The sequence below is a fragment of the Brienomyrus brachyistius genome, unplaced genomic scaffold (genome assembly GCF_023856365.1).
Source record: "Brienomyrus brachyistius isolate T26 unplaced genomic scaffold, BBRACH_0.4 scaffold52, whole genome shotgun sequence".
In the NCBI taxonomy this organism is placed as follows: domain Eukaryota; kingdom Metazoa; phylum Chordata; class Actinopteri; order Osteoglossiformes; family Mormyridae; genus Brienomyrus; species Brienomyrus brachyistius.
The window spans coordinates 32,203-57,840 of record NW_026042327.1 but is presented as its reverse complement, the minus strand read 5'-3'; the positions used below and the strand labels follow the sequence as shown (position 1 = coordinate 57,840).

General features: G+C 46.4%; 1 protein-coding gene and 2 non-coding genes across 8 annotated transcripts in view; all 3 read left to right on the top strand.

Annotated features, from left to right (window-relative positions):
• The window catches only part of LOC125723844 (uncharacterized), a 214,739-nt gene that overhangs the window by 184,920 nt on the left and 4,181 nt on the right, over positions 1-25,638 (top strand). Inside the window, exons 1-5 of one of the 6 annotated variants that reach the window (XM_049000683.1) lie at positions 16,438-16,795; positions 18,601-18,693; positions 18,907-18,962; positions 19,486-20,014; positions 20,258-21,482. In XM_049000683.1, the coding sequence (XP_048856640.1) occupies positions 19,673-20,014; positions 20,258-20,944 (1,029 nt within the window). In that variant the 5' untranslated portion in view covers positions 16,438-16,795; positions 18,601-18,693; positions 18,907-18,962; positions 19,486-19,672 and the 3' untranslated portion in view covers positions 20,945-21,482. The other 5 variants (XM_049000682.1, XR_007386983.1, XM_049000681.1 and 2 more) reach the window with 5 other exon arrangements.
• LOC125723923 (U2 spliceosomal RNA) lies at positions 24,751-24,938 on the top strand. The gene has a single exon (XR_007387048.1). It is a non-coding gene; the product is annotated as a U2 spliceosomal RNA (small nuclear RNA).
• LOC125723945 (U5 spliceosomal RNA) lies at positions 25,359-25,472 on the top strand. The gene has a single exon (XR_007387069.1). It is a non-coding gene; the product is annotated as a U5 spliceosomal RNA (small nuclear RNA).

The window sequence follows — 25,638 nt, the reverse complement described above, 5'->3', positions numbered from 1 at the left end:
ATACAGCCGTCAGGAGGTACTGGCCATGGGCCTCAGCAAGCAACAAAAAATCACAGAGGAGCCTCGCCGCTCTTACAACTTTCCAAACGAGATAGCGAGACCTCCGGGTGCTCTGTGAATTGTTATCGCCACCAGCAGCCGGAGACGTGAGCGTGAGCATAAGCGGGGATGTCGCTCCGGCTTGCTAGCGAGACTGCGGAAAGACCCCCACAAACCACCTCTCCCGAATATGTACATCAGCAACGCGAGATCCATTATCCACAAAATGGACAAGCTGGAAGTTCTTATGGAGGGGAATCGCTACGTTTGCGACTGCTGTGTTTCAATAATATCGAAACCTGGCTTCACCCACTGATCCCCGGACGCAGCCGTACAACTAGAGGGCCGCACCATGCACCGCTGGGACAGAAAGAAAGACTCCATTAAGAACAGAGGAGGCGGTCTGTGCATTCCTGTACATAAACATTGGTCTAAAGATAGTTTAACCATACATACACACTGTTTACGGGACCTGGAGTCCATCTCTATTAAATGCCGTCCTTTTTACTTACCGAGAGAGTTAACAGTCGTGCTAATCACAGTTGTGACTTACTACCCAATGCTAACGTTACCATAGCTCTCTCTTTGTTGTCAGACACCATTAATAAGCTACAACAGGCTCAGCCTGATGGCGTACACATCATAGCTGGTGACTTTAATCAGGCAAACTTAAAGTCCGTTCTGCCTAAGCTCTGTCAGCATGTAAAGTACCCGACCAGAGGGGAGAACATATTAGATCATGTTTATACAAACATTAAGATTGATTAAGACCAACATCACATGGCCCGAAGAAGTACTTTCTCAGCTCCTCAGCAGGGTGAACCCCAGGAAAGCCACTGGACCTGATGGTGTTCCCAGGAAAGTACTCAGAGCCTGTGCTGACCAGCTCTCACAGGTCTTCACCATCATCTTCAATCTATCTCTGACACATGCCACCATCTCAGGCTGTGTGAAATCGGCCACCATCATCCCGGTACCCAAAAAATCAGTCACACACAGTCTAAATGACTTCCGACCAGTCGCACTAACACCCATCATCAGTGTTTAGAGGGGCTGGTCCTAAACCACATCAAAACCCACCTCCCTGCATCTTTTGACCCCTATCAGTTTGCCTGCAGAACGAACAGGTCAACTGAGGATGCCATAGCGATCGCCCTTCACATCGTACTGAGCCACCTAGACCATCGGGAGAGCTACAGAATGCTCTTCATCGACCTCAGCTCTACCTTTAATACCATCATCCCCGACATCCTGATCCCCAAATTGCACAACCTGGGACTCCCCCCACTCACCTGCTCCTGGATCAAGGACTTCCTCACAAGTCGGCCCCAGATAGTAAGACTTGGACCCCATCTCTCCTCCACCCGGGCACTGAGTACAGGCTCCCCACAAGGCTGTGTGCTAAGCCCACTACTCTACACCCTGTACACCTCTGACTGCAGAACGGCCCACTTCCCGGATCCACTTCCCCTCCACATCAAGGGCGACTGCGTGGAGAGGGTCCAGACTTTTACCTTCCTGGGCACCACAATCTCTTCTGACCTCTCCTGGACTGAAAACATCACAGTTGCCATCAAGAAAGCCCAGCAGCATCTGCATTTCCTGAGAGTGCTCAGGAAGAACAACATCAGTGAGAAGCTGCTGGTGACCTTCTACTGCTCCACCATTGAGAGCATTCTAACATAGAGCATTCTAACATACTGTATCACAGTATGACTTTCCCGCTGCACTAAGGCAGACTGGAGGAGAAAGAGATCAAGACAGCGCAGAAAATCATCGGCTGCCCCCAATTTAGCATTTCCAACTAGCCTCAGCATGTTTATGGACTGTGGGGGGAAACCGGAGTACCCGGAGGAAACCCCACAATGACATGGGGAGAACATGCAAACTCCACACACATGTAACCCAGGCGGAGACTCGAACCCGGGTCCCAGAGGTGTGAGGCAACAGTGCTAACCACTGCACCGCCATGCCACCTCCTATGCAATAACCGATTAACATATTAAAAATTCAGTAACAAAAAAACCTATACAGTGTTATCTCAGTATTTGAACTCATTAGAACTCAAATTTCATAAAAATCGAACAAACCAGTTAAAAAAAAATTACCTAGAACTCAATCTGAATCTCAGAAGTCAAACTGTGAATGCCGACCTAAAATAACTTGTACGCACGTGGAAATGAGTCACACAGCACGCCTCTCAGCGGAAACAAAGGGTAACGCTTCAGTCTCAGCCTTGCATGCGCTGTGATAGAATCGTTTGTTGGTGATAGTGCTTTTTTATTGAAAATATCAGGTAATACACTGAACTTTATATCATTTTGGTAGCCATTGCTCACCAAAAAGTTACGCAATAGTTGTACAAATGTTACAACCTAAAAGTTTGCGATTTACGAACAAATTAACGAATACGGAGAAATAATACAAATAAACAATGAACCTTCAGTCATTATGGAAGGAATAACCCCCTCTTCTCCCCCCGGAAAAAAAACCTCTAGCTTCGAATATTGTCAGGGGCCGCGGTTAAGGCGCGGTAAGCGAACGGGCAGCAAAGCGGACAGGAAGCAGGTAAGGAGACGAAAGTCGGGGGAAAACGGGTATTTATTAAGGCTGTGGGGAGCACGGGACAAAACACTAGTACTCACACCGACTAACATCAATCGACGGACGAAAACTAAGGCAAGACATGGACTGAAATAGACAAGGCTGGGCGAAAATAATCGGACACAGCTGGGCAAGATCAGGGAAGCACACGTGGATAATCAGGGGGCGTGGCACACACGAGGATCGGACGAGCCGGGCATGACAAATATGCAGATTAAGTCTTGGACAAGGTAAGTGTATTTTTCTAATTTTTTTTATTACTACTGTAAGTGTTATTTGTGCATCTTTTTTCTCATATTGTACACTCAATTTTTCTTTCTCATTTCTTTAAATGTTTTGCTTTTGTTCCTACAATAAATACAAACCCTTAGTATGACTCAAGGTAGTAGTGCTGTGTCTGGGTTTATCAAAAAGGTGACATTGGCTTGTTTTTAACTTTACACATTGTTTGGATAGATTTATTTTCTTACTTTACAAATTACTGCTTTGATAAATGTGCTTAGATGTGTTTAGTATATGCTCTTCTTGTTTTATCCTGTTCATTTTGTGCTCAAATGCAAAAAAAAAAAAAAAAAACATATTTAGGTGTAAATTTTTGGGTCTGGGAACGAATTCATTGGTTTTCCATAATTACTTATGTCATAATGTCCAGAAAATTTGGTCTTTGGTTTTTGAGTTATTGCTGAGATATCATTACTCATCTGAAGTGTGTATCAAAACCACAATTCCTGACAATGCTGTTAGCAGTAGCAGAATAGCAGTTAGTGATCAATGCATGGTACGGGGTTATCTTTTTTCATGACGGCTACTATTGCCAGAACTAGCTCTGGAAATATAATTTAAATTGCTAAGTTTTAAATGACTATTAAAAATGAATAAAATGACAATGTTGCCAAAGTAACTGAAAAAAAGAGAATTAGGCCTACAGTAAAAGAGCTTTCTTCAGGGTCTGCGGAACTTACTGCAGGCAGCTATCGCGAAGCGAGGTCACACAGTATTCAAAACAATCTCTTCTTGCCTAAGACATAACAGACCCAATATGCCTCCCCTCCCGGGCTACCAATGTACAATTTTACTTCCACAAATGCATAAGTTACATACAAGCAGTACTGTTTAAAGGGAACGTGGGAATGTAATAAACAATTGCTATGCTCTCAATTTATAGTCTATCAGAGCCTTTGATGCAGCTATTGTGTCTTTGCTTGAAATTGTGAAAATGTCCACCCTGTTGCTGTCACAGATTCAACTACTAAATGCACATCCTGATGATCTGTAACAAGTCTATCAGGATGGCATGGGAATGAATAGGATGGAGATGTTCCATAAGGATGTATAAAGCTCAGTCTCAGCTTTCCAGTGCTGGGCATAGCTTCTTCTACACATCCTAGCCACCAATCATCATCATATGCAGCCGCAACGTAACCTTTTGTGCTTGTAAAGTCGAGTGAATCCATAAGTGTGCACTTACACTGGACTGATTTGCACACCTCTGATGAATGCAGGGCATTTATTAGCCATATTTACTAGCCATGTGGGCCTTTTCAGTGGTGTGGCAAGTACAGGTGTCTGCAATGACATTAATGAAACTTCCATTAAATTCCATTGTAGCATATTTGTAACTGTCACGACCACGGCGGAGGTAAGCGGTGATCGTGTGGGTTGGCTGGTACAGAGCAGGCAAACAGGCAGGTATCGGGGCGAAGCTGGGGTTTATTGTGGAACGGGGACTTGGAACAGGAAACAAGACTACCATCACCAAACCACAACTAACTACAATGACGGACAAGGGGAACCGGTCAGACCAGGACTTAAATACACAAAGACTAATCAAAGGAAGCGGACACAGCAGGAGACGATCAGGGTAGTACACGTGGGTAATCAGGGGGCGTGGCACACACGAGGAGCGGACGAGCTGGGCGTGACAGAAACCTTAACTAATGCTGTTACTTACACCTGTGCTTGTTATACTATTCCATGTCAGTTTGGCTGCCATTAAAAAGGCCCATTAGTGATATGAAACCATGTGACGCTACGTTTACGTCATTATATCTCAGCAACACCTTAAAAACCAAAGGCCACATTTTCTGGAGATGTTCATGACATTATGATCTAGCTTTAGTAAAAATGTATCAATTTTGAAATATAGATTTTTTTTTTGTTATTGAATTTTACTACTTTAATCAGTTATTACATAGTAATTATTCATATGGGATGGCATATAATTTGGTCAATCTATAGAGCTGGACAAGGTAAATATAGCCAGTCAAAGTCATAGCCCCCCCTCCCCCCAAAAAAAAATAAGTTAAAACTTTGTTTGCCTAAATCTCCCCCAATATTGATCCCAGACACGCCCAATTTCAGTTTCATGAGTTACTCATGTGACCAAATCAGCTGCCAAGTTTCGTTAAAATCCATGATGATGAGGTCCGAAAGTGTGATGATTTGACATGGTGCCCCATCCTGCATCTGAATCAATGTTGGGAGACGATCCTGGCGCTTGCTGGAGTTTCTGCTTGGTTTTGTAAATGGACGGCACCCAGTGGCAAGTCATTGGTACTATTGGTACTATTGGTACAGAGAGAAGTAGATGAGCCCCTCTGTCCTGTCTGGTGACTGTGTGTGGATCCCCCTACAAGAGCACATTTCTGTATATGAGTCAACTATCTCCTATTACTGTGCCTTTGTTTCCTCGTCTGCACACAGACTACACACGACTGAACCACATTTCTTAGGATATCCGAAGATGGCGGCGCGTGCACACGCAGTGGCTCAGCACTCCGTAAAGCGCTTCCCGTTCTTAGGTATTTTATGGTGTTTGTGGGGACGTGGCTCGGTTCGACAATCCCGGAGGAGGCTATCCAGCTACCCGGACGCACTATACACGCGCCAACAGGGCGATCGACTCCGGTAAGAGCAGAGGAGGTGGACTGTGTGTGTACACAAATAACAGCTGGTGCACAGACGCTAAAATCACTGACACTCATTGCTCCCTGGATTTGATTGTAAAGTGTCACCCCTTTTACCTACCTAGGGAATACTCGGTTGTTATGATCGCTGCTGTTAATATCCCCCTCAAGCTAACACTGCTATAGCTCTGGGCTACTTGCTAACTCCTATTAGAAAGCAACAGAGTGCCCATCTGCCAGGGGTGTGTATAATAGCAGGTGATTTTAACCAAAGCGAATCTGAAGACTGTGCTCCCCAAATTGTGCCAGCATGTTCAGTGTCCTACAAGAGGAGCTGACACTGCAGACCATGTGTACAGTAATATCAAGCAGGGTTTTACAGTATCAGCTTTCCCTCATTTGGGCCAGTCTGACCACATCTCCCTGTATGTAACTCCAGCATATAGACCACTCATTAACATGGTGAAACCAGCTCCTAGAGTAAGACGAGGGTGGCCAGAGGGAGCATCTGAACAGCTGCAGGATTGTTTTGACCACACTGACTGGTCCATATTCGAGGATGCTAACACCTCCACCTTTCTTCACTATATAAAATACTGCATGGTCATTGTCACCAGCACAAAACAAATTTGTATCTTTCCCAACAACAAGCCATGGATGACCAAAGATGTTCGTCTTCTGCTAAAGATCCGTAACATGGCCTTTAGGTCGGGTGACGCACAACAATACAGCATTGCCAGGTCGGAGCTGAGGAGGGGCGTCAGAGACGCAAAGGCGACCTATAGAAGGCGGATTGAGAGCCACTTCGGCAGCTCCGATCCCAGGCGCGGATGGCAAGGGATACGGCACATCACAGACCAAAACAGCAGTATCAACTTATCTACCGGCAACAGTGTTCCTTTGGCCGAAGAGCTCGATCACTTCTTCGGCCGCCATGAGAGGGTGGCTACTGAGACTGTTACGGCCCCAGCAGCAGCCATCAACAGGCAGGAACTCATCCTGCAGAGTACTGATGTAGAACAGACACTTCGCAGTGTCAACATACGGAAAGCAGCTGCTCCTGATGGCGTCCCAGGGCGGGTGCTAAGAGACTGTGCCGTGGAGCTGGCTGGGGTTTTCACAAACACCTTTGACCTTTGATACATCTCTGTCACTGTGCTCTGTTCCTGCCTGTTTAAAAACCTGTAAAGTAGTGCCATTATCAAAACAGACCATAATAACATCTTTTTTTTTTTTTTTTTTTCGCCCTCCACCCCTTCCGGGGTATGGGCCGCCAAAGGTAGATCTCCAGAGGTTTCTGTCCTGGGCCATTCTTTCTAGTTGACTCCAGGTGTAGCCCATCCTTGTCATTTCTGCCTCGAGGTCTCGTCTCCAGGTGTTTCTTGGACGGCCTCTCTTCCGCTTGCCTTGGGGGTTCCATCTGAGAGACTGTCTGGTGATGTTGGTTTATGGTTTGCGGAGGGTATGCCCTATCCATCCCCATCTTCTTTTCCAGATTTCTGCTTCTACTGAAGGTTGGTAGGTCTTTTCCCATAGGTTGGTGTTACTGATGGTGTCTGGCAAGCGGATGTGGAGAATCTTTCTGAGACAGGTGTTGATGAACGTCTGGATTCTTCGGATGTTGGTTTTGGTTTCCTCCAGGTTTCGGCCCGGTACAACAATACTGACTTCACATTGGAATTGAACAGTCGGATCTTGGTGGTCAAGGTCAGTTCTCTGGAAGCCCAGATGTTCTTGAGCTGGATGAAGGCGGCTCTTGCTTTGCCGATCCTTGCCTTGACGTCTGTATCTGTTCCACCCTGCTGGTCGATGATGCTGCCCAGGTAGGTGAAGGACTGTACCTCCTCCAGGGAACTTCCATTCACGGTGACTGGGTTGTTGCTGTTGGAGTTGGTCTTCAGAATCTTGGTCTTCTCCGTGTGGATGTTGAGTCCAACCTGTGATGATGTGGTTGCCAGCACATTGATCTTCTCTTCCATCTGCTGTTGACTGTGGGAGAGAAGCGCGAGATCGTCTGCAAAGTCTAGGCCTTCCAATTGGCTCCACAAGGTCCACTGGATTCCATTTCTGCATTCACTGGTGGATGTCTTCATGATCCAGTTGATAGCGATGAGGAAGAGGAACGGGGATAACAAGCACCCCTGTCGGACTCCTGTCTTCACTTGGAAAGTGAAGAAAACAAAGGAACTCATCATTGATTTTAGTAGGAAAAGGGTGGATCACCAGCCTCTGGTGATAAATGGGGAAGTTGTGGAGAGGGTGTCAACATTCAAGTTCCTGGGCACATACATATCGGAGGACCTCACCTGGACAAATAACAGAATTTGCTTGATCAGGAAGGTGCAGCAAAGACTGTAATTCCTGAGGGTTCTCAGGAGAATCAACCTGCCACAACATCTGCCGGTGTCCTTCCATCACTGCTCCATTGAGAATAATAATACTAATAATAATAATAATAATAATAAATTGTATTTGTATTGCACTTTATATTCTAGCAATTATATTCAGGCTTATACAGTTTGTAAAAACCCTGTAGCTTTGAGCTTAAGGACTTCTGGAAATCTAATAATTCAATGAATCTAAATGGTGGTGAGTTATTTGTGTTCTCTACCGTGAACACCCGTGTACAATAATCATTAAATTCATTTACTATATTAATTTCATTTTCAATTATAAAGCCCTTACTATCCTGTAGATGAGTGATTTCAGCTTTTAGAGCTTTTTTGGAGATAAAACATTGGAAGAAACTTTTAATGTCATTCTTAGCTTTCAGTCTCATACCATTAAAGTTTGCCTTCCTCACAATATACTTTTTTCTTTTGGATTTTGCTCTTCTGACACGAAAATTAGCCTGAAATTTAACCATGTTATGATCATTACTGTCCAGTGGTTCTAAAACCTCTAATTTTCCAATCCTGTCCTGGTTATTAAAGAGAACAAGATCAAGAATGGCATCTCCCCTGGTAGGGATGTTAACAAACTGAGTAAAAAAACAATCCTGTACCACTTCCACCATCTCCAGTTCATTTACAGAAGAGCCAGAGACTGTGTCCCACTGTATCCCTGGTAAATTAAAATCACCCATAACCACCACATCATTTTTATTACTCATAATCCTGATGTCGTCATACAACATTCTGCTTTCCTCTGCAGCTACATTAGGTGTCTATAACAAACACTGACAATTAGGCCATTTGAGTCTTTAGCATCTATTTTAGCATCTGTCATTTCCGTACTGGGCATCTTCCCAGTGGGCTGAGGGCTACGGGGACCTTCAGAATTCATTATGCCCCCCCGCTCCCCATTATGTACTGGGGATTCCAAAGTGGGGGGGGGTGGGTTTTAGTCCCACCTAAGATGACTCCTTTTCTTTATCATATTGATTGCTGCAATGAACCAAGGCAGTAGAAAGTGTAACAGGAAGCTTCATCACCATACCAGGTCTGAGGCTTAGAACGGCCATGTCCTCTGCTGGGTCTCACTTTGTCTGTGGCCAACAGCTTTTACCTGCTTGTCATGGTTAAATTAGGGATCGCTTGAGGAAGGCTCATGCTGCATCTCACAGGGGCTTTATAACCTAGGGGTCTCTGAAAAGAAGCACTAAGTACCATTATGTGCGTCCAGAGCCCCTTTGCTGTTTAAAGTGGACACACTAAGAAAACACTCACCCAGCCCCGACTGTGCAGCAGAGTGGTGCAGAGGAAGTGTGCTGGGCCCATAACCCAGAGGTCGAGGGATCGAAACCATTCTCTGCTATGTTGTCTGTCTTTTCTTATGCCAAGTTTAAGTGCTTCACAGCAAATTGCTGATCTTTCCTTCATTAAGGCTCTTATCCCCTAGTGTTCAGAGGTTTTCAAAGGGGGGTGTTTTGCCCCCCCCTTTCATCAGCTCTTCTTTGAAACTCTGCTTCTAAGGTCAGCATCCCAGACACCTTTTCACTGATGCTGATGACACTGATAGAGATGGTGAAACATGGCACCAAGATAGAAGAATGAGTGAAGCACCAAGTACTCTAAAGTGTGTTATGATACCCTTTGCTCTTTAAAGTAGAAACACTGAGGAAAGACTCAGCTGGTCATTGTTCTACTACCTGCAAGCCGATCATTAGTGCATCTCCAGCCAACCACCTCTGCTGTTTTACAAAATTCACAGCTAATCAGCTCAAAAATTTGTCAGACTTTTTCCATTTTCTGTTGGCATTTAAACCCCTGACCGCTAGATGGCAGTGATGTAATCTATCTTCAACCATCTGACTCATCCACTCCAACGTAAACAGAGTCAAAAACCAAAATGGCAGTGCATGCAAGCACAGCGGCCCGGAGCTTTTCAATGCTACGCTTTTGTTGTGTAATATCTGACAATGTGCTACTGGTTTCTTTGCTTCTAGCACCAGAATTTTTTCTTTATTTTTATTCTTTTTTATTTTTGGTGTATGTATCTTTAGCTTTTTAATGTATTTTATCTGTATTTATACTCTGTAAGTGTTAGTCTGTAGTTTTATGCTTACTATGGCGTCTACAGGCTTGCTCCAAATGACATCTCATTGTATTTTCACAGTGACAATAAAAGCATCTCACCTTATCCAAGGTTGGAGGTTGGATAAGGGCGCACCGCTAAAGTTTAGCTTTAGCAAACCTAGCAAAGACTGCTTCATTACAGGATGCAAGACGGCCAGGCCCACGGGCAGCCTGGCCCACTCATTTCTGATTGGTCAGAAATTACACTGTCTCTCAGATCTGATTCATTGACTATTTCCTCTATGTATTTCTGCGTCGTCGTGCTCCGTGAAAATTAGCAACAATTTTGTACCAAATTCAATACAGGAGAGACTTCATGCTAATCTGTAGAAAATAATCTGAATAACCTATCAAGTCAAGAGCTTCAGGATGAATGATCTAAATAAAAAGGTAAAAGTGAAAGATTTTGCCTGACTTTCTCCAGCTTTGTCTGAAACATCATCTCTATCTTACAGAGGTGTTAAATACCGTTATATCATTATGGAAGGTTTACTGTTGATCACTTGAGATTACAGTCTTCATGTGCGTCTTTTTATTAATATAAACCCTCGTCTTTAATGTATAAGAGCAGGGTATCTGCAGATTCTTAAAAAATGTTACATTGGATTTTCCAAAATTAAGGCCTTAAATATTTTTTTAAATGACTAGTAGTCCTTAAATCCAGAGTTCAAAGGTCTTAAAATACCACAGACCCAGTAAACAAGATTCCTATATGTTTTTCTGGTAATCTATAAAGAATTTGTTGAATTTCTAATTGGTGTTTTGCATTTTTGTGTATGAGATCGGAATGAGCGGAACCGCCAACATTTCCGTTGTGTTTGTGGGAGGGGCGCTATTTCAGGGACGCACATTAGCAGTTTGTTGCTAGTGGACACGTCATTCATGGAGAAGTGCAAGTTTAACGTTAACTGGGTTGGATAATCCCACATTTGCGACATGGTTAAAAGCAGTTCCAGGTAATAGCTATGAGACCCCCTGTATGCTGTGCAAGAAGCTTTTTAAACTTGGTTCAGTGGGAGTTAAAGCTGTAGAGTCACAAATGCACAGCGTGAAGCACAAAGCTGCTGCCATAACCCGCCAACAGGCGCCTGCCATTTCTCACTTCTGTTCCGTCTCAACAGTTTCTCAGACTTCAGCTCCATCTCCGAACCCAGCAGCGACCGCCACATCAGTTACAGTAACAGACCTCAGGACTACCTTTGGGTCCAGCGCTACCCTCCAGGCAGAGGTACTGTGGTGCCTGCACAGCGTAACAAGACACCAATCCTACAGCGCTAATGAGGGAGTTGGGGATATGTTTCTGTGTGTCCATTCATTCCTATATAGAGTTTTAATCCCGTTTACATGAAAAGCTGTAGTTATATTGCCCCTGACAATTCCAAATTTCTATTTGCAGCAAACTGACAACCCGAATAAGCCCAGGACACTGGAAAATACTTGAACAACGTGGTAAAGTGGGTTTCAGTTTTTTATGTTGTTACATTTGTATGTTTCCCGACTAGGAAATCGCAATAAACTTCACGTGTGGTAAAGACAAAACAGCCTATTTCACAAGATTTGATTTGGCTCCTGACATCATTAAACTCCGTGTGGCCGATGTCAACAGTGCCAGTTTTACTTTGATGTTTGATGAGACCCTCAACCAAACAACTAAAACCAAGCAACTGGACCTACATGCTTGTTACTGGAAAGAGAATCAAGTCCAGTCCAGATAGCTGGGATCCCAATTCATGGGTCATAGAACACCTTAGGATTTACTACACCACTTTAAAGTAAGTTATAAGTCAACACTAATATCTAAATCTAAATACCTGTAGTCTAACTATAGCTGTTTTGTTTTGAAATGATGCATTATTATTATTATTGCATTCGTGTTGGAATCTGTAACAGAGAACACATTTTATTTTTCAACTGGAAAATGTGTAAATCTAAAAAAAAAACAACACATTTTTGAAAATTTCACAATAATAAAATACGACTTTCCCGTGCAGCAATTCTAAGTTTTACTTGTTGTGATATATGATCACCTAGTCTATGTATGCTTGATAAATGACACTCAGTTTTTCATCAGCTGCTTTCAGTCTCCATGGATGGACCAAATGTAAACTGGAAGTTTTTAGAACTGCTTCATGAAGAACAGTGTGAACAGTGTGAGGGCACTCAGCGGATTGTGGTTGGGAGCTGTGGCCTTCAAACCCCATATAATGCCAGCAAATGTGGTTTCTCCATATGGCAGCTAGAGGAAGTTTGAAAGCCATTTGTATTCTCTTCCATAGTGTGCCAGCAAGGAGAGAGGACTTCACTGCATCCTCCACTTGCATCCTGTAGCCACCGATGGCTTAAACTTACCAGTAGCAGAGAGCCCTGGAGGTGTGGCCGTCTCTGACCAGGTACCTGGATGCAGTCAGAATGAGGAAGCTACCAAATCCAGGAACTGCATTGTGTGACACCCTTGAAGCTGCTCAGACAGACCCCTCATTTTCGCAAAGCTACATTTCCACATTTCTGCTATCACCAGGACCTTCACTCCTTTCTTGACAAGACATCAAACTGATGAACCAGTGATGCCATTCTTAGCCACAGACTTGGCTGAGTTGATGAAGGTAATATCCTAGCATTGGACAGGTTGATGTTGCAAATTTATTTCAGTGTGTGTACATTTCTCCCTGAACATAATCAGTCCTCAGGTTAGTGTTTTACCTTTTATCTAATCATGATTAATATCTGATTAATATGAATGATTTATTAATTATATACAGATACTCACACCCACACATCCATCCATCCATCCATTTTCCAAACCGCTTATCCTACTGGGTCGCGGGGGGTCCGGAGCCGATCCCGGAAGCAATGGGCATGAGGCAGGGAACAACCCAGGATGGGGGGCCAGCCCATTGCAGGGCACACTCACACACCAGTCACTCAAACATGCACTCCTACGGGCAATTTAGCAACTCCAATTAGCCTCAGCATGTCTTTGGACTGTGGGGGGAAACCAGAGTACCTGGAGGAAACCCCACGACGACATGGGGAGAACATGCAAACTCCACACACATGTGACCCAGGCAGAGACTCGAACCCGGGTCCCAGTGGTGTGAAGCAACAGTGCTAACCACTGCACCACCATGCCGCCCCAGGGTGCACCTTGACATGAGAAATTACAATAGGAGGCAAATGGTAGAGGAGCTAGACAGTAGTGGTTACATCACCAATGACAAGTCCCCTCTCACCAGGATCAGCAGGGACCATATGCTGAGACACCGGGGCACTAAAGAGCTTTGAGTCCCAGGGAGCAGACATAAATACTCATTTATTGGATCAAAGCATCATCCATCCATCCATCCATTTTCCAAACCGCTTATCCTACCGGGTCGCGGGGGGTCCGGAGCCTATCCCGGATGCAATGGGCACGAGGCAGGGAACAACCCAGGATGGGGGGCCAGCCCATCACAGGGATCAAAGCATCAGATAAATGTAATTTATGCATTAATAAGATATTCCTACAGAGCAATTTCTAATAGACATGGCAGTGCCCTAACATCTCATGTAATAAACCCTTTGGCATCATCTGCTGCCTTATTCAGCCTAACCCAATAGTCCAGAGGATCCTCCCTAGCATCTGACTTGGTTGAACAAAAATCTGCTGGAGGCATCCCAGAATGCACAGTCAAATAAGAATGCTGCTTCAGGACACTAAGGACTGCATCCACATCTCCAGTGGCAGTGACAGTATCATTACTATGCAGCCATGCTCTGACCACATCTCTGGCACATCCCATCAGTCTGCTTGTGCCTGCAGTAGGGATGGGTGAACCTAAGCATTCAGAGGTTTCCCCAGCAGATAGACTATTTGGCGTCTTAGAGAGGGCACTGAGGTAGAGATTGGTAAACAACTTCACAATATTATTCTTAACCTGCCAGATCTGGATTATCCCTTCTGTCAGAAATCTTGCAGGCAGAGCCCACTTGAAGCAGAGCTGAGAGGTAGGGCTACATGTTAAACTAAAGGCAGAAAAATACTTGCTTTTCATTACACACTTATGTACGTACGTACAGCTGCGGTCCGTATCCTGCGTTCTTTGTGTCGGTTTTTGTGCACGTACTCAAAAATTAACGGAATGTATACGAAGATGCAATACCTGCGTAATTTATAGGGGGCAGTGTTGCGAGATCTGCACTCAACAGTCAAGATGTCCACGTTTGAGGACCTGTTGATTGAGTAGGTCCGCAATTATCCTCATCAAAATAACATGTAATAATAGATGGCAAGAGATTTCAAACATCCTGAATTTTAATTTGGAAATTTGTAAAAACAAGTGGCAACAAGTGCGAGACCGGTATGTTAGAGCGCGGAAAATGTTAGTCGCGAAACGAAGCGGTGATCCTGCTGACCTGATGTTTTGCAATTATCCACCGTCTGGACTGGATGAAGTGTCACCTCAACCACAAAACTACAGAAACTAATTTCCCTAGAATTGACATGGTAAGTGTTTTTTTTACTTATTGTTCGGAATAACATCCATCCATCCATCCATCCATTTTCCAAACCGCTTATCCTACTGGGTCACGGGGGTCCGCAGCCTATCCCAGAAGCAATGGGCACGAGGCAGGGAACAACCCAGGATGGGGGGCCAGCCCATTGCAGGGCACACTCACACACCAGTCACTCAAACATGCACTCCTACGGGCAATTTAGCAACTCCAATTAGCCTCAGCATGTCTTTGGACTGTGGGGGGAAACCAGAGTACCTGGAGGAAACCCCACGACGACATGGGGAGAACATGCAAACTCCACACACATGTGACCCAGGCAGAGACTCGAACCCGGGTCCCAGTGGTGCGAGGCAACAGTGCCAACGACATGGGGAGAACATGCAAACTCCACACACATATAACTCAGGCGGAGACTCGAACCCGGGTCCCAGTGGTGCGAGGCAACAGTGCCAACGACATGGGGAGAACATGCAAACTCCACACCTGATGAACCAGTGATGCCATTCTAAACTCCTGCACCACCATGCCACCCCAGACTTTAACTTGATTTATTTAAAATATTCCCTAGAATTGCGTATACTAAATTCAACCCAAAAAAGCGAGTGCAAATTATTACATCATTTAATTTGAGTAAATTCTACAGTTTATTTATTTGCAGTTTACATACTGAATTACAGTGCATTGCAGCATTTTATCGGCAAGGTTCTCATAAATATTGCCCTACTTTCTACAGTATTGTACTATTTTACTGATAAACAGTGTTACTGTGATAATTTCACTGTTTATTACAGTAGGGGTGCAGATTGAACCCACAACCCTGGAGGTGTGAGGCTACAGTAGGAGCAATGGGCCACTATTGATACTGTGAGAAATGATGTATTTTTAATCATACACTATAACTGATGTGCCGCTACACTGCTTGTGTATGCTCTGCACCTTGCCTTTCTCCCTTACTTGTCTTTCTTGTTCTCCACACCTTGTGAGCTTCAACATGAGCTGATTGATTGTTTTTCATAAGGCCCCAGGTTAGTTAGGTTCAGTCTCCTGGAAAATCACTAGAATGTGTCCTTGGCTTTGGAAGCTAAGAACACCTTATTTTCAGGGAGAGTCTTGTAATATTTATTTTAATACATTATTTTTATTGATAAACCTTCATACTGATAATCGTCTTTTAGTGGTCCTAAAAAAACATGATTTAAGACACATTTCACGATTCAGTAACCCTACTTGTCCAATAGATGGCAGTGTAGTACTTCGACTAAGACGTGCTATGGAAATTGCCGGTAAAATATAAAGCTTGTTTTCCATTTTAAACGTTTGTCTGACTGAAATGCCCACATGTTGTACATATGTTATTGTACTATACGTCTAACCTTCAGCGTTATATACCACACCTACCTCAGTTATCTGCAGCAATAAAATATGGATGTGTACTTGGACAGCTGCAAGTTAAGTTGTAGAATCGATTATTTTTCTAAACGTTTATCTGTCTGATTTTACAGTAAAGTATGCATGGACGCATGGTACAATAAGGTGTGAATAAGTTGAAAATATACATGAAATATAATAAAATAATAAATATTTGTAAACATTTAACTAGATAACGACAGCTTCACAGTACTTATATAACCCTGCACAATTTAGAATATCATCAGGGCTCCCTGGAAATGATCAGTTATTATTATAGTACAAATAAGCAGTTATCCAGACATCCCAAGTCTCCCGCATATTGACAGCGGCTCCCTGATGCTCCTAAATTAAAAAAAAATATCCCGGAAACTAGAGCAAGCAAACAAGAGCATGCACGCGAGACAGTAGCGCGCACGAATGAGCAAGTAAATGAGCTAGGAATGAGCGAGAGAGAGAAGGATAGAGAGAAAGAGAGAACGTGCGTATGTGTGGATCCCTATATGTGTGACTCTTCATGTAGCCAGTGCTAGACAGACAGCATCCTGGTTGGTTTACTTAGCCATATAAGCCAATCAGATTTCAGTGCGGGCGGGCTTTTATTTAACTCCTAGAGATCCGAAGGTATCGGTTCCATGGAGCGTCACGGCGGAGGGAGAGTGTCTCAAAAAACGAAAATATAAAATGCATTTCACCACAGATTACACAAAAACGTGTCCTTGTTTAATAAGGATGACAAATAATGACAATGTTACGCGCTGAACTGTTTGCAACAGTGATTTCAGCATTGCTCATGACGGTTTAAACGACTGTAAAAGGTACGTCCAGGTGAGTTTAACAAGTGTCATTCAATTTTCTGTATTATTCAGATAAACACTGGTTAGACACTTGGTTAGTTGTCATGAAAAGACCAAACTCCCTGAAGGCTTTTGTAAAGTAGCAATGGAATATAATTAAGGAATTTACATATAGTAAAAGAATAATCTACTTATTGTCAAAATATATATATAATGAGGCAATACAGAAATTATGTTCTGTAAAATTAAGTTTGTTGAAAGCTAAAGAAATTGCCGTGCATAGGATACAGTGAAATGAGGTTGGTAAGAGCTTTTTTAACGTTAGTACTGCTAAATCTCATTATGGCGGCGTCAGTCAGACGTAAACACGCGAGAGTCTGACTGCGGTCAACGACGTTGTGTGGCGCCAGCGGCAGGCGGTTGTCATGGTTACTTTGCCACAAACCGGCCGAAGTTCGCGCCCTTTGAGTAAGACATGTCCGACGTTCGAGCTCCGGCAAACAAAACCAAAGCCGGATTTATTTAGATAATTTCTGCTTAAACTTTATTAAACTAATACATGTATGCTCCGTGGTAATTTTTGTACTTATCGATGTAGCTGGGTTTCGATAATTTAGAAGTTAATTGCGACTTTTTAGCTGGTTAGCTAGCTCTTGCTAGTTGGTACTAGCATTGCACTGTGTTTTCGTTGGTGTACCTCTGGGTTTTTTTGTGTCTGTTAATCTATTAACTACTACAGGGAAGTTTACATCGTTTTTGATAGTGAGTCAGACATACCCGTGTATTAATATGTTTTTCGGGTTGTGTGATTTCCATACATGTATATAGTTGCCACTTGGTTTATCATAGCTTGGTGTTAACTACAGATCTGATTTGGGATTCTGAAATTGCCCTGGTGTGCAGCACATGTCACACTGTCTTCTGATTACTGGTTGCATTTACAACATGCCACATTATATATAAGTCACAGTATTTTGTGTGTCAGGTATAGAGATAAATATTATTTTTTAGGATAAATTCAGTTAAACTAATTGAGAGTTAGCTGTAGTAAGCTGCCCTACACACAAACGCTGTGACCCCAGAGGTGAGCTGCTGTTCACCCAAACGCCCTGACTCCACAGGAAGGCTCACATCCAACCGAAGACCGTGACCCCAGAGCTAAGCTGACATGTACCCAAACACCCTGATCGCAGAGTTAAGCTGTCATCTACTCAGATGCCCTAATTCCAAAGGTAAAGCTCTTATCCAACCAACTGCATCCAACCAAGCGCCTTGACTCCAGCGTTAAGATGACATAAACCCAAACACTCTGATAAAAGAGGTATGTTTTCATCCACTCAGGCTCCTTGATCCCAGTGGTAAGCTGCCGTCTACCGAAACACCCTGATCACAGAGGCAATCCACTGTCCGCCCAAACACCCTGATCCCAGATGTAGGCTGCCATCCACGCAAACACATTGTTCCCAGAAGTAATCTGCCATTCACCCAACCATGCTGATCCCAGAGGTAAACTACCTATCATCTAACCGCCTTGTTCTCTGGGGTAAGCTGACATTTACCCAAATACCCTGATCCCAGAGGCAAGCTGCGGTCTACCCAAACACGCAGACCCCTCAGGTAAGCTCACATCCACCCAAATGCCCTAACCCCAGAGGTAGGCTGCCTTTGACCCAGCCCCCTGACCCCTGAGGTAACCTCGCTTCCACCTAAACACTCTGATCTCAGAGGCAAGCTGACATTTGCCCAAACACCCTGATCACAGAAATAAGCTGCCATCCACCTAAACGACCTACCCCTAGAGGTAAGCTGACATCCATCTAACTGCCTTGATCCTAGGCTGCCCCAGTACGTCTAGGTGGTGACAATCCATCCTACAGGGTTGACATGATGTGCTTTCCTGAAGCACACAAAGGACACCTCGGGTTTTATGTAAGTTTGCTTTCTTTTTCTGTGCTTGTGTTTTATTTGGTTTGGATTTTATTTAATGGCATGTACAGAATTTACTGAGCACTTCTTTGGTTGATCACTGTTAGCACATATTCATCAGTATTAACATTATTAACATTTTATTTTATCTGTTGTGCTGTTTATTCTGTGATTGACCTATTTTGTTCCTAAGGTTACTGCTTTTATGTGTTTTAGGAAGGTGTATGACAGTGTTTTAGCCCGACCCTTGTGCAGAGGTCGGAAGTCTGCGGGTATGTTCCTTTTTGAACTTTTTTTTTTATCTTAACTTTTTATTGGCATGCATATAAGGTAACATTTTAATTGTTTTATTGGCCATGTAATTAGATTTTAATGGTGTATAATTGTATTTGCTGGTGGAATTGCTCTTTTGCCTGTTTTAAGGGTAATAGTTCTGCAGGTAGTTCTATTTGTTAAATGTTATCCTTAAAATTCTTATTGTACTGGGTTGGCATTGATTTGCATGGTGTTTCAGCCTTTTAGATTGTGATTTTGTGTTAATGTAAGTAGTACAAGCATAATATTATTTAAAAATCGGCAGGGTGCAGTCTGCGGGTATCGCTTCTCGGCCTTTTGGCTAAGATCAAGTGGATTTTACTGACTTTTTACTGCTTTTTTACGGACTGTGTCAGGTTTTTTAGAGGAAGGCACGGTGAACCTAAGGCGTGACCAGCAGGTGGCTTGACCGCCGCTGCCACGGGGCGACCCGTGCCTTCCTTTTTAGCCTTTTACCCCTGCTTTTATTTCTGTTTTTAGTAGGCTGGGGATCCCGCAGTGGCTGGTGGCTTGTCCGCCGCCCTGCTGGGCGAACTGGTGTTTTTATTTTTAGCTGCTTTTATAGTTTAGCTCTGCTCGGCTCATCCCGGATTGGCGGACGGCGGACGTCGGGACCACGGCGGCGGAAGGACTCTGCTCCAGCGGCGACGTCGGTGGACCTTCCCGGATGGCAACGGCCGGCGGACCATCGAGGAAGCCCTTCAGCGGGCCGTGGCTGGTAGCAGGCGGGGGCCTGCGGAATACCGCCCGGTTCTGCTGGAGGGCTGAGGAGGAGGTGGGCACCTTCCCCGACCGGCTGGCCTTCATCCGGGAGGTGGCCTTTGGAGCGTTGGGCCTTCAGATGCAGGACATCCTCTGCGTACAGCGGAATGGGCCCTTCCGCTTCTTCGAGGTCACCTTGTCCACCGACGAGAGTTACACCAAGGTCCTGGAGCGGAGCAAGGAGGGGGCCCAGCACCCCCTCCTCGGACGTTACAACATCGAGCCGCTGTGGTGGCCCGACAAGCGGGTAATAACAGTCCATTGTTTCAACCCGCATGTTACCGCCGAGGCCGTTTCCCAATTTCTGACAAAGTATGTGGACCTCCTTCCTGGCCACAGGGACATCCGGGATGAGCTGGGGATCTGGACTGGCCGACGCCAGTTCCAGGCCCGCCTGTGCCCGGACGCTAATGGCGCAGGCGGTTTTAGCCACCCTCCAGCCTATTTTAACCTACAGGGCAATAAGGCATACCTTTTTTATCCTGGACAGCCTCCCTTCTGCCGGCAGTGCCACAGCTTTGGACACACCCTGGAGGGATGCGCCAACCTGCGCTGCCGCAACTGCCTGGAGTCGGGGCACATGGCCAGGGACTGCAAGGGCCCCCGTCGCTGCATACACTTTAACGGCGAGGACCATCTGGCTCGTTCCTGCCCACAGAAAAAGACTACATATGCCGACGCTCTGTCGGGTAACAGAGCAGTCGGCACGGAGAATGGTGGGGGAGCTCTAGCCCCCATGGCTGGGCAGGAACAGCCGGCGACGGGGGCAGGAGGAGAAGCCCTGGTCGAGGTGGAGGAGGCCCCTTCGAGTGCGACACCAATGCAGGAGGGGTCTCCGAACAAGGTGGAGCAGCTCGCCCTGGCTCCAGGCGTCAGCAGCAGGCAAAAGAAGAGCGGTGCATCCCCCCGGGGGAGGAAGAAGAGCAGAAGGGAGGCGCAACCCGACGCATCCAGCCCTCCGGCTGCCACCTCGCCAGCAGTGGCGGCCGGGGACCAAGGCCGACAGTGTCCCCCCTCCCCGATGTTAGAGGCCCCCCGTCTGGTGTGGAACTTGGGACAGTCCCCTGTACCCCCCCAGGAGTACAGCGGTCAACAGGACACTGCTAATGAACAGGAGTACCTGGGGGGGCTGGAATTGGGGGACCTTTTGAGGTTGACTGAGGAGGGGGGGCAGTAGGACAGTATTGTTTTTAATGGCTGGCTTTTATTATTTTAGTTTGTTGTTTTTAATTGTATTTTATTATTTTAACATTCTATGGCCAATTTTAATATTGTCACCTTGAATGTAAGGGGTTTGAGGAACATTTTAAAACGTACATCTGTTTTTAACCAGCTGGCATCTTCTCCCTTCAGCATTTGTTTTCTGCAGGAAGTCCACCTCCGGGACCAGCGGGACGAGGCTCTCTTTTCACGACAGTGGAAGAGGGGTAGATCCTACTGGAGCGTAGGTGGCGTCCACTCCTCAGGCGTCGGGATCCTTTTTGGCGACCGCGCCTTTGAAGAAGTAAGTGCGTTTACCGTCCTTCAGGGCAGGGTTTTGGGAGTGGACGCCACATGGAGGGGACAGCGCCTCCGGGCCATATGTGTCTACGCTCCGGTGGAGGCCTCGTCCCGTATAACTCTCTTTGAAGAGTTGTCCCCGTTCTGTGTCACAGATCGACACTTGATTTTAGGAGGGGACTTTAACATCTCGTTGGAGGGTAGACAGGATGTCAGCTGAGGGCATTTTCGCCATTTTATTCGTTCCTTTAAACTTGTTGACGGTTTTAAAACATGCAACCCCAGCATGCCGGGCTTCACCTGGCATAATAGTCGCGGAGCCAGCAGCCGCCTCGACTACATTTTAGCTTCACCCCCCGTTGTTTTTAAAAAGGTGTCCCTCTCCCCACAGTGGCCCACTGACCATCTGGCAGTGGAGGCCACTGTCTCCATAGACGCCCCTGTATATGGGGGCGGCTATTGGAAAATGAACCTGCAGATCCTGGAGGAGAGAGATTTTAGACACCTTTTTTTAGATCACTTCTCCGAGTGGCAGAAGGACAAGCCTACCTTCCCCTCCGTGGCCGAATGGTGGGAGAGTGTGAAGGACAGGATCCGAACCTTCTCCATGCAGTACAGCAAGCAGCGCAGGATGGAGAAGAGGTTTTCCATTCTGCAGCTGGAGAGAAGGTTGCGGGATGAATACGCCGCTCACAACAACGGGGGCATCATCAACCACGAGCGGCTGCTTGACATAAAGGGTGAGCTGAGGCGCCTGCATGAACAGGCTGCCTCGGCCCAAATGCTCCGCGACAAAATATTCTATGTGGAAAATAATGAAAAGTGCAATTCTTTCTTTTTCCACAGAGCCAGGGAAGCCCGGGAGGAGAAGAGCTTTAGCTCTCTCCGTGCCTCAAATGGCAATATAGTCACGGATACATCAGACATGCTGGAGGTTGCTAAATTGTTTTACCTTAACCTTTTTAATGTTAGGGATACGGACCCGGTTGCTGGGGAGTGCTTCCTAGATAACATCTCACCTTGTCTTCCCAGTGACATCCGGGACGGCTTAGAAGCCCCCATCACCTTGGCCGAGCTGACCGCAGTGCTTGGCAAGATGAACCGCCGCAAGGTACCTGGCCTTGATGGGCTCCCGGTGGAATTTTATTCCACCTTTTGGGATGTCCTCGGGCCGGAATTACTGCAGGTTGTAGAGGACGTTCAGCGCCGGGGTTTGCTCACTAGGAGCATGAGGTCGGGGGTCCTCTCTTTGTTGCACAAGAAGGGCGATCGGGCCGACCTTGGCAACTGGAGGCCCCTGACCATGCTTTGTGTAGACACAAAGCTCATCGCAAAGACCCTTACCGAACGCCTGAAGAAGGCCATGGCTCATCTGGTTCACAGCGACCAGACGTGTGGAGTACCGGGTCGATCGGCGACGTGGAATCTCCACCTCATCCGCGACGCCATCGCCTGGGTGGAGGATAGGAACCTCCCTCTCCTGCTGGTCAGCTTGGACCAGGAGAAAGCCTTCGACCGGGTAGATCACCGCTTCCTGTTCAAAGTATTGGGTAAGTTTGGCTTCGGGCCCAATTACCTGGGGTGGTTACACACTTTGTATAACGAAGTTGAGAGCCATGTTGTTATCAATGGCTTCCTGAGTGATTTGGTGCCCCAGCGGAGTGGAGTGAGGCAGGGATGTCCCCTCTCCCCCCTCCTCTACGCGCTCTATATAGAGCCACTGGCGTGCGCCATTCGCACCCACCCCGGGGTCGATGGCCTTCTTATCCCAGGAAGTCGGGGGACAACTGTTAAACTGACCCAGTATGCAGACGACACCACGCTTTTCGTCTGCTCGGATCAGTCTCTTGGTCATGCCTTGAGCCTCGTTCACGCGTTCGGTTGGGCCTCTGGCGCGACGCTCAACCTCAGTAAGTCGGTGGCCAAGTATTTCGGCAGCTGGAAGGCGAGGGAGGACGTCGCAGGTGGTCTCACCCTCTGTGACGGTCCTCTCAAACCTCTCAAACCTCTCAAACCAGTTGCCAGGTACGAGTACGTGCGTAGGGAAGTAATGTATCTCGGAAAGGACAGTGGGGGGAGGGACGTTATTGACTTTCCTCTCAAGCTTGACTGCCTGTTCTTCTCGCAGCTCTGCACGCGCCTGGCAGCTCCCCTTGAGCACCCCCATCAGCACTTTGTGCGTCTGTGGCTGGCTCTCCCCATGAGACGCCTGGTGGCGTCGTGGACCAACCTCGGCCCCAAGGCTGAGACCCTGCCGTTCCACTACAGCCACGCTGTCAAGTGGAGTAAGTCTATTCCGGCAGGTGTCAAGACAGAGGCCCTGACCAAGCACAGAGCCCTTTACAAGGCTTTGCTTGGTCATAGGGAGACTCGGGCCATGTTGGGCCTGGAGGAAGGCACATGGGCGAGAATCCAGCCTAAGGGTTTGGATCACAGGCTGCAGGACCTGAACTGGCAGTGCCTTCATGGTAAGCTGCCAGTCAGGGACGTCTTGCACAGGCATAAGCTGACCAGACACCCCCGCTGCCCCAGGCCCGAGTGCAGCGAGGATGAGACCATCAAGCACGTGTTTTGGGACTGCGGGCATGCACAGAGAGTCTGGGGGTTGGTAGCGGGCCTGTGTGGACGTGTAGACCCGCAGCCCGGTCTGACCTACGACAAGGTGTTGAAGGGGTGGGACCCCAACCTCCATAACCCCTTCGGCCCCTGGATGTGGCTGCTGGTCAGCATTACCAAGCGAGAGCTTTGGAATGCCAGGACCACGCTCATCCGCAGAGGGGTTCGTCTGGAGGCACAAGGGGTATTCCGCAAAATCCGGGCCGATTTGGGTTTCAGGATGGAGACCGACGTCATCCAACGGGGCTACCACGAGGCCAAGGAGAGGTGGAAGGGCCTCTTTTGGCTTTAGCCCCATTTCATTTAGGTGGTGACGCTCCATCCTACAGGGTCGACATGACGCACTGTCCTGAAGCACACAGGAGGTACTTTGGGTTTTAGGTAAGTGTGCTTTGTTTTTTGTGCGTGTATGGTGTTGCAAATATTCTTTTAATTAACTGCATGTACTGAGATTGAGCACGGCTGTGGTTGGTCACTTTTAGCACCTTTATGTATTAACATTAACTGTATTTGTTAACATTTTATTCTATGTGCTGTGCCATGTCTGTGACTAACCAGTTTTTTAGCCTGAGGCCATTGATTTTATGTGTTTTAGGATAATGCATAACCCTGTTTTAACCCGACCCTTGTGCCGAAGCCTGAGGTCTACGGGTCTGTTCCTTTTTTAAGGTTTTAATATTTTAATGGCTTGCATTTGAGGTGACATTTTAATTATGTTAATGGCCATATGATTGTAATTAGATTTTAAAGTGTGTATATGTATTGCTTGTTTTTATTATGTTTTGCTTATCCTATAGGGAATGGTTCTGTAATATATTTGTTTAATACTGTTTTAAAGGTGTTTTATTGTGTGACTTTAAAATGTACAGACCTGTTTAATAAAGCATGGAAAAAAAAAAAATCTGTTCTTATCAGTTTAATATCTGATACGTCCCCCATGGAGGGGACCACATATTAAACGGATTTTTGGAACAGGGAGCCGGAAGTGGGGCTTGCCCCGTCCGCTCCACGCATCGACCCGGTATTGCAGTGTTTCTGGGAACGGTGCACCTCTACTGCCCCCTGCTGTTGAAAGACAGAGCTGATCGGTGTTCCGCTTATCAGACCGAGAGCCTGCGCCGCTTGCCAGGCGATCAGCCGGTGTCGTGAGGGACCGACTCTGTCCGTGCGCCGGTCCCGCTTCCCTCCGTTTTTCTTTTTTTTTTTTTTTTTTTTAAATCATAAAAAAAAAGGACGGTCATGATATGCTCTCTGAGGGGTGGGCAGCTGTGCTGAGGTAAGGCAGGCCGTCATCTTTGCCTTTTGAATTTTCTCTCATGTCCGTTTACATGATTGCTGATCTTTCAGATGCCAGGAGGACAGGGAGGAGTCGGGGCCCCGAGGCCGGTGGCTGCGACGCCCCCGAGAATTCAACCCCGAGCGGGGGCGTCACGGAGGCCCGGCTAGCGGCCACCTGCTGAGCGACGGCTCTGCATCGACTCGGGTCTCTCTTCATCCCGTATAAATCTTTCGCCTTTTACTAAAGATTTCCGTGGAGAGGGATAGCGATGAGTTCACTGTATTTTTGGAGGCTCTGTGCAAGCAGAGCTGCACCGCCGCTGTATCAAAGTAAGACTGTGCCCGGCTTAGCGGCCGGCTCTATCTGCCCAGTGGCGTGTTTCTGGTCCTCTGGGATCGTGCGTGGTCTCGCCGGGCGCCACCTCCCAGAGAGGCTGGCGAGGACCCAGCCGCGCCGGCTCCGTCGGCGTCCCGCAT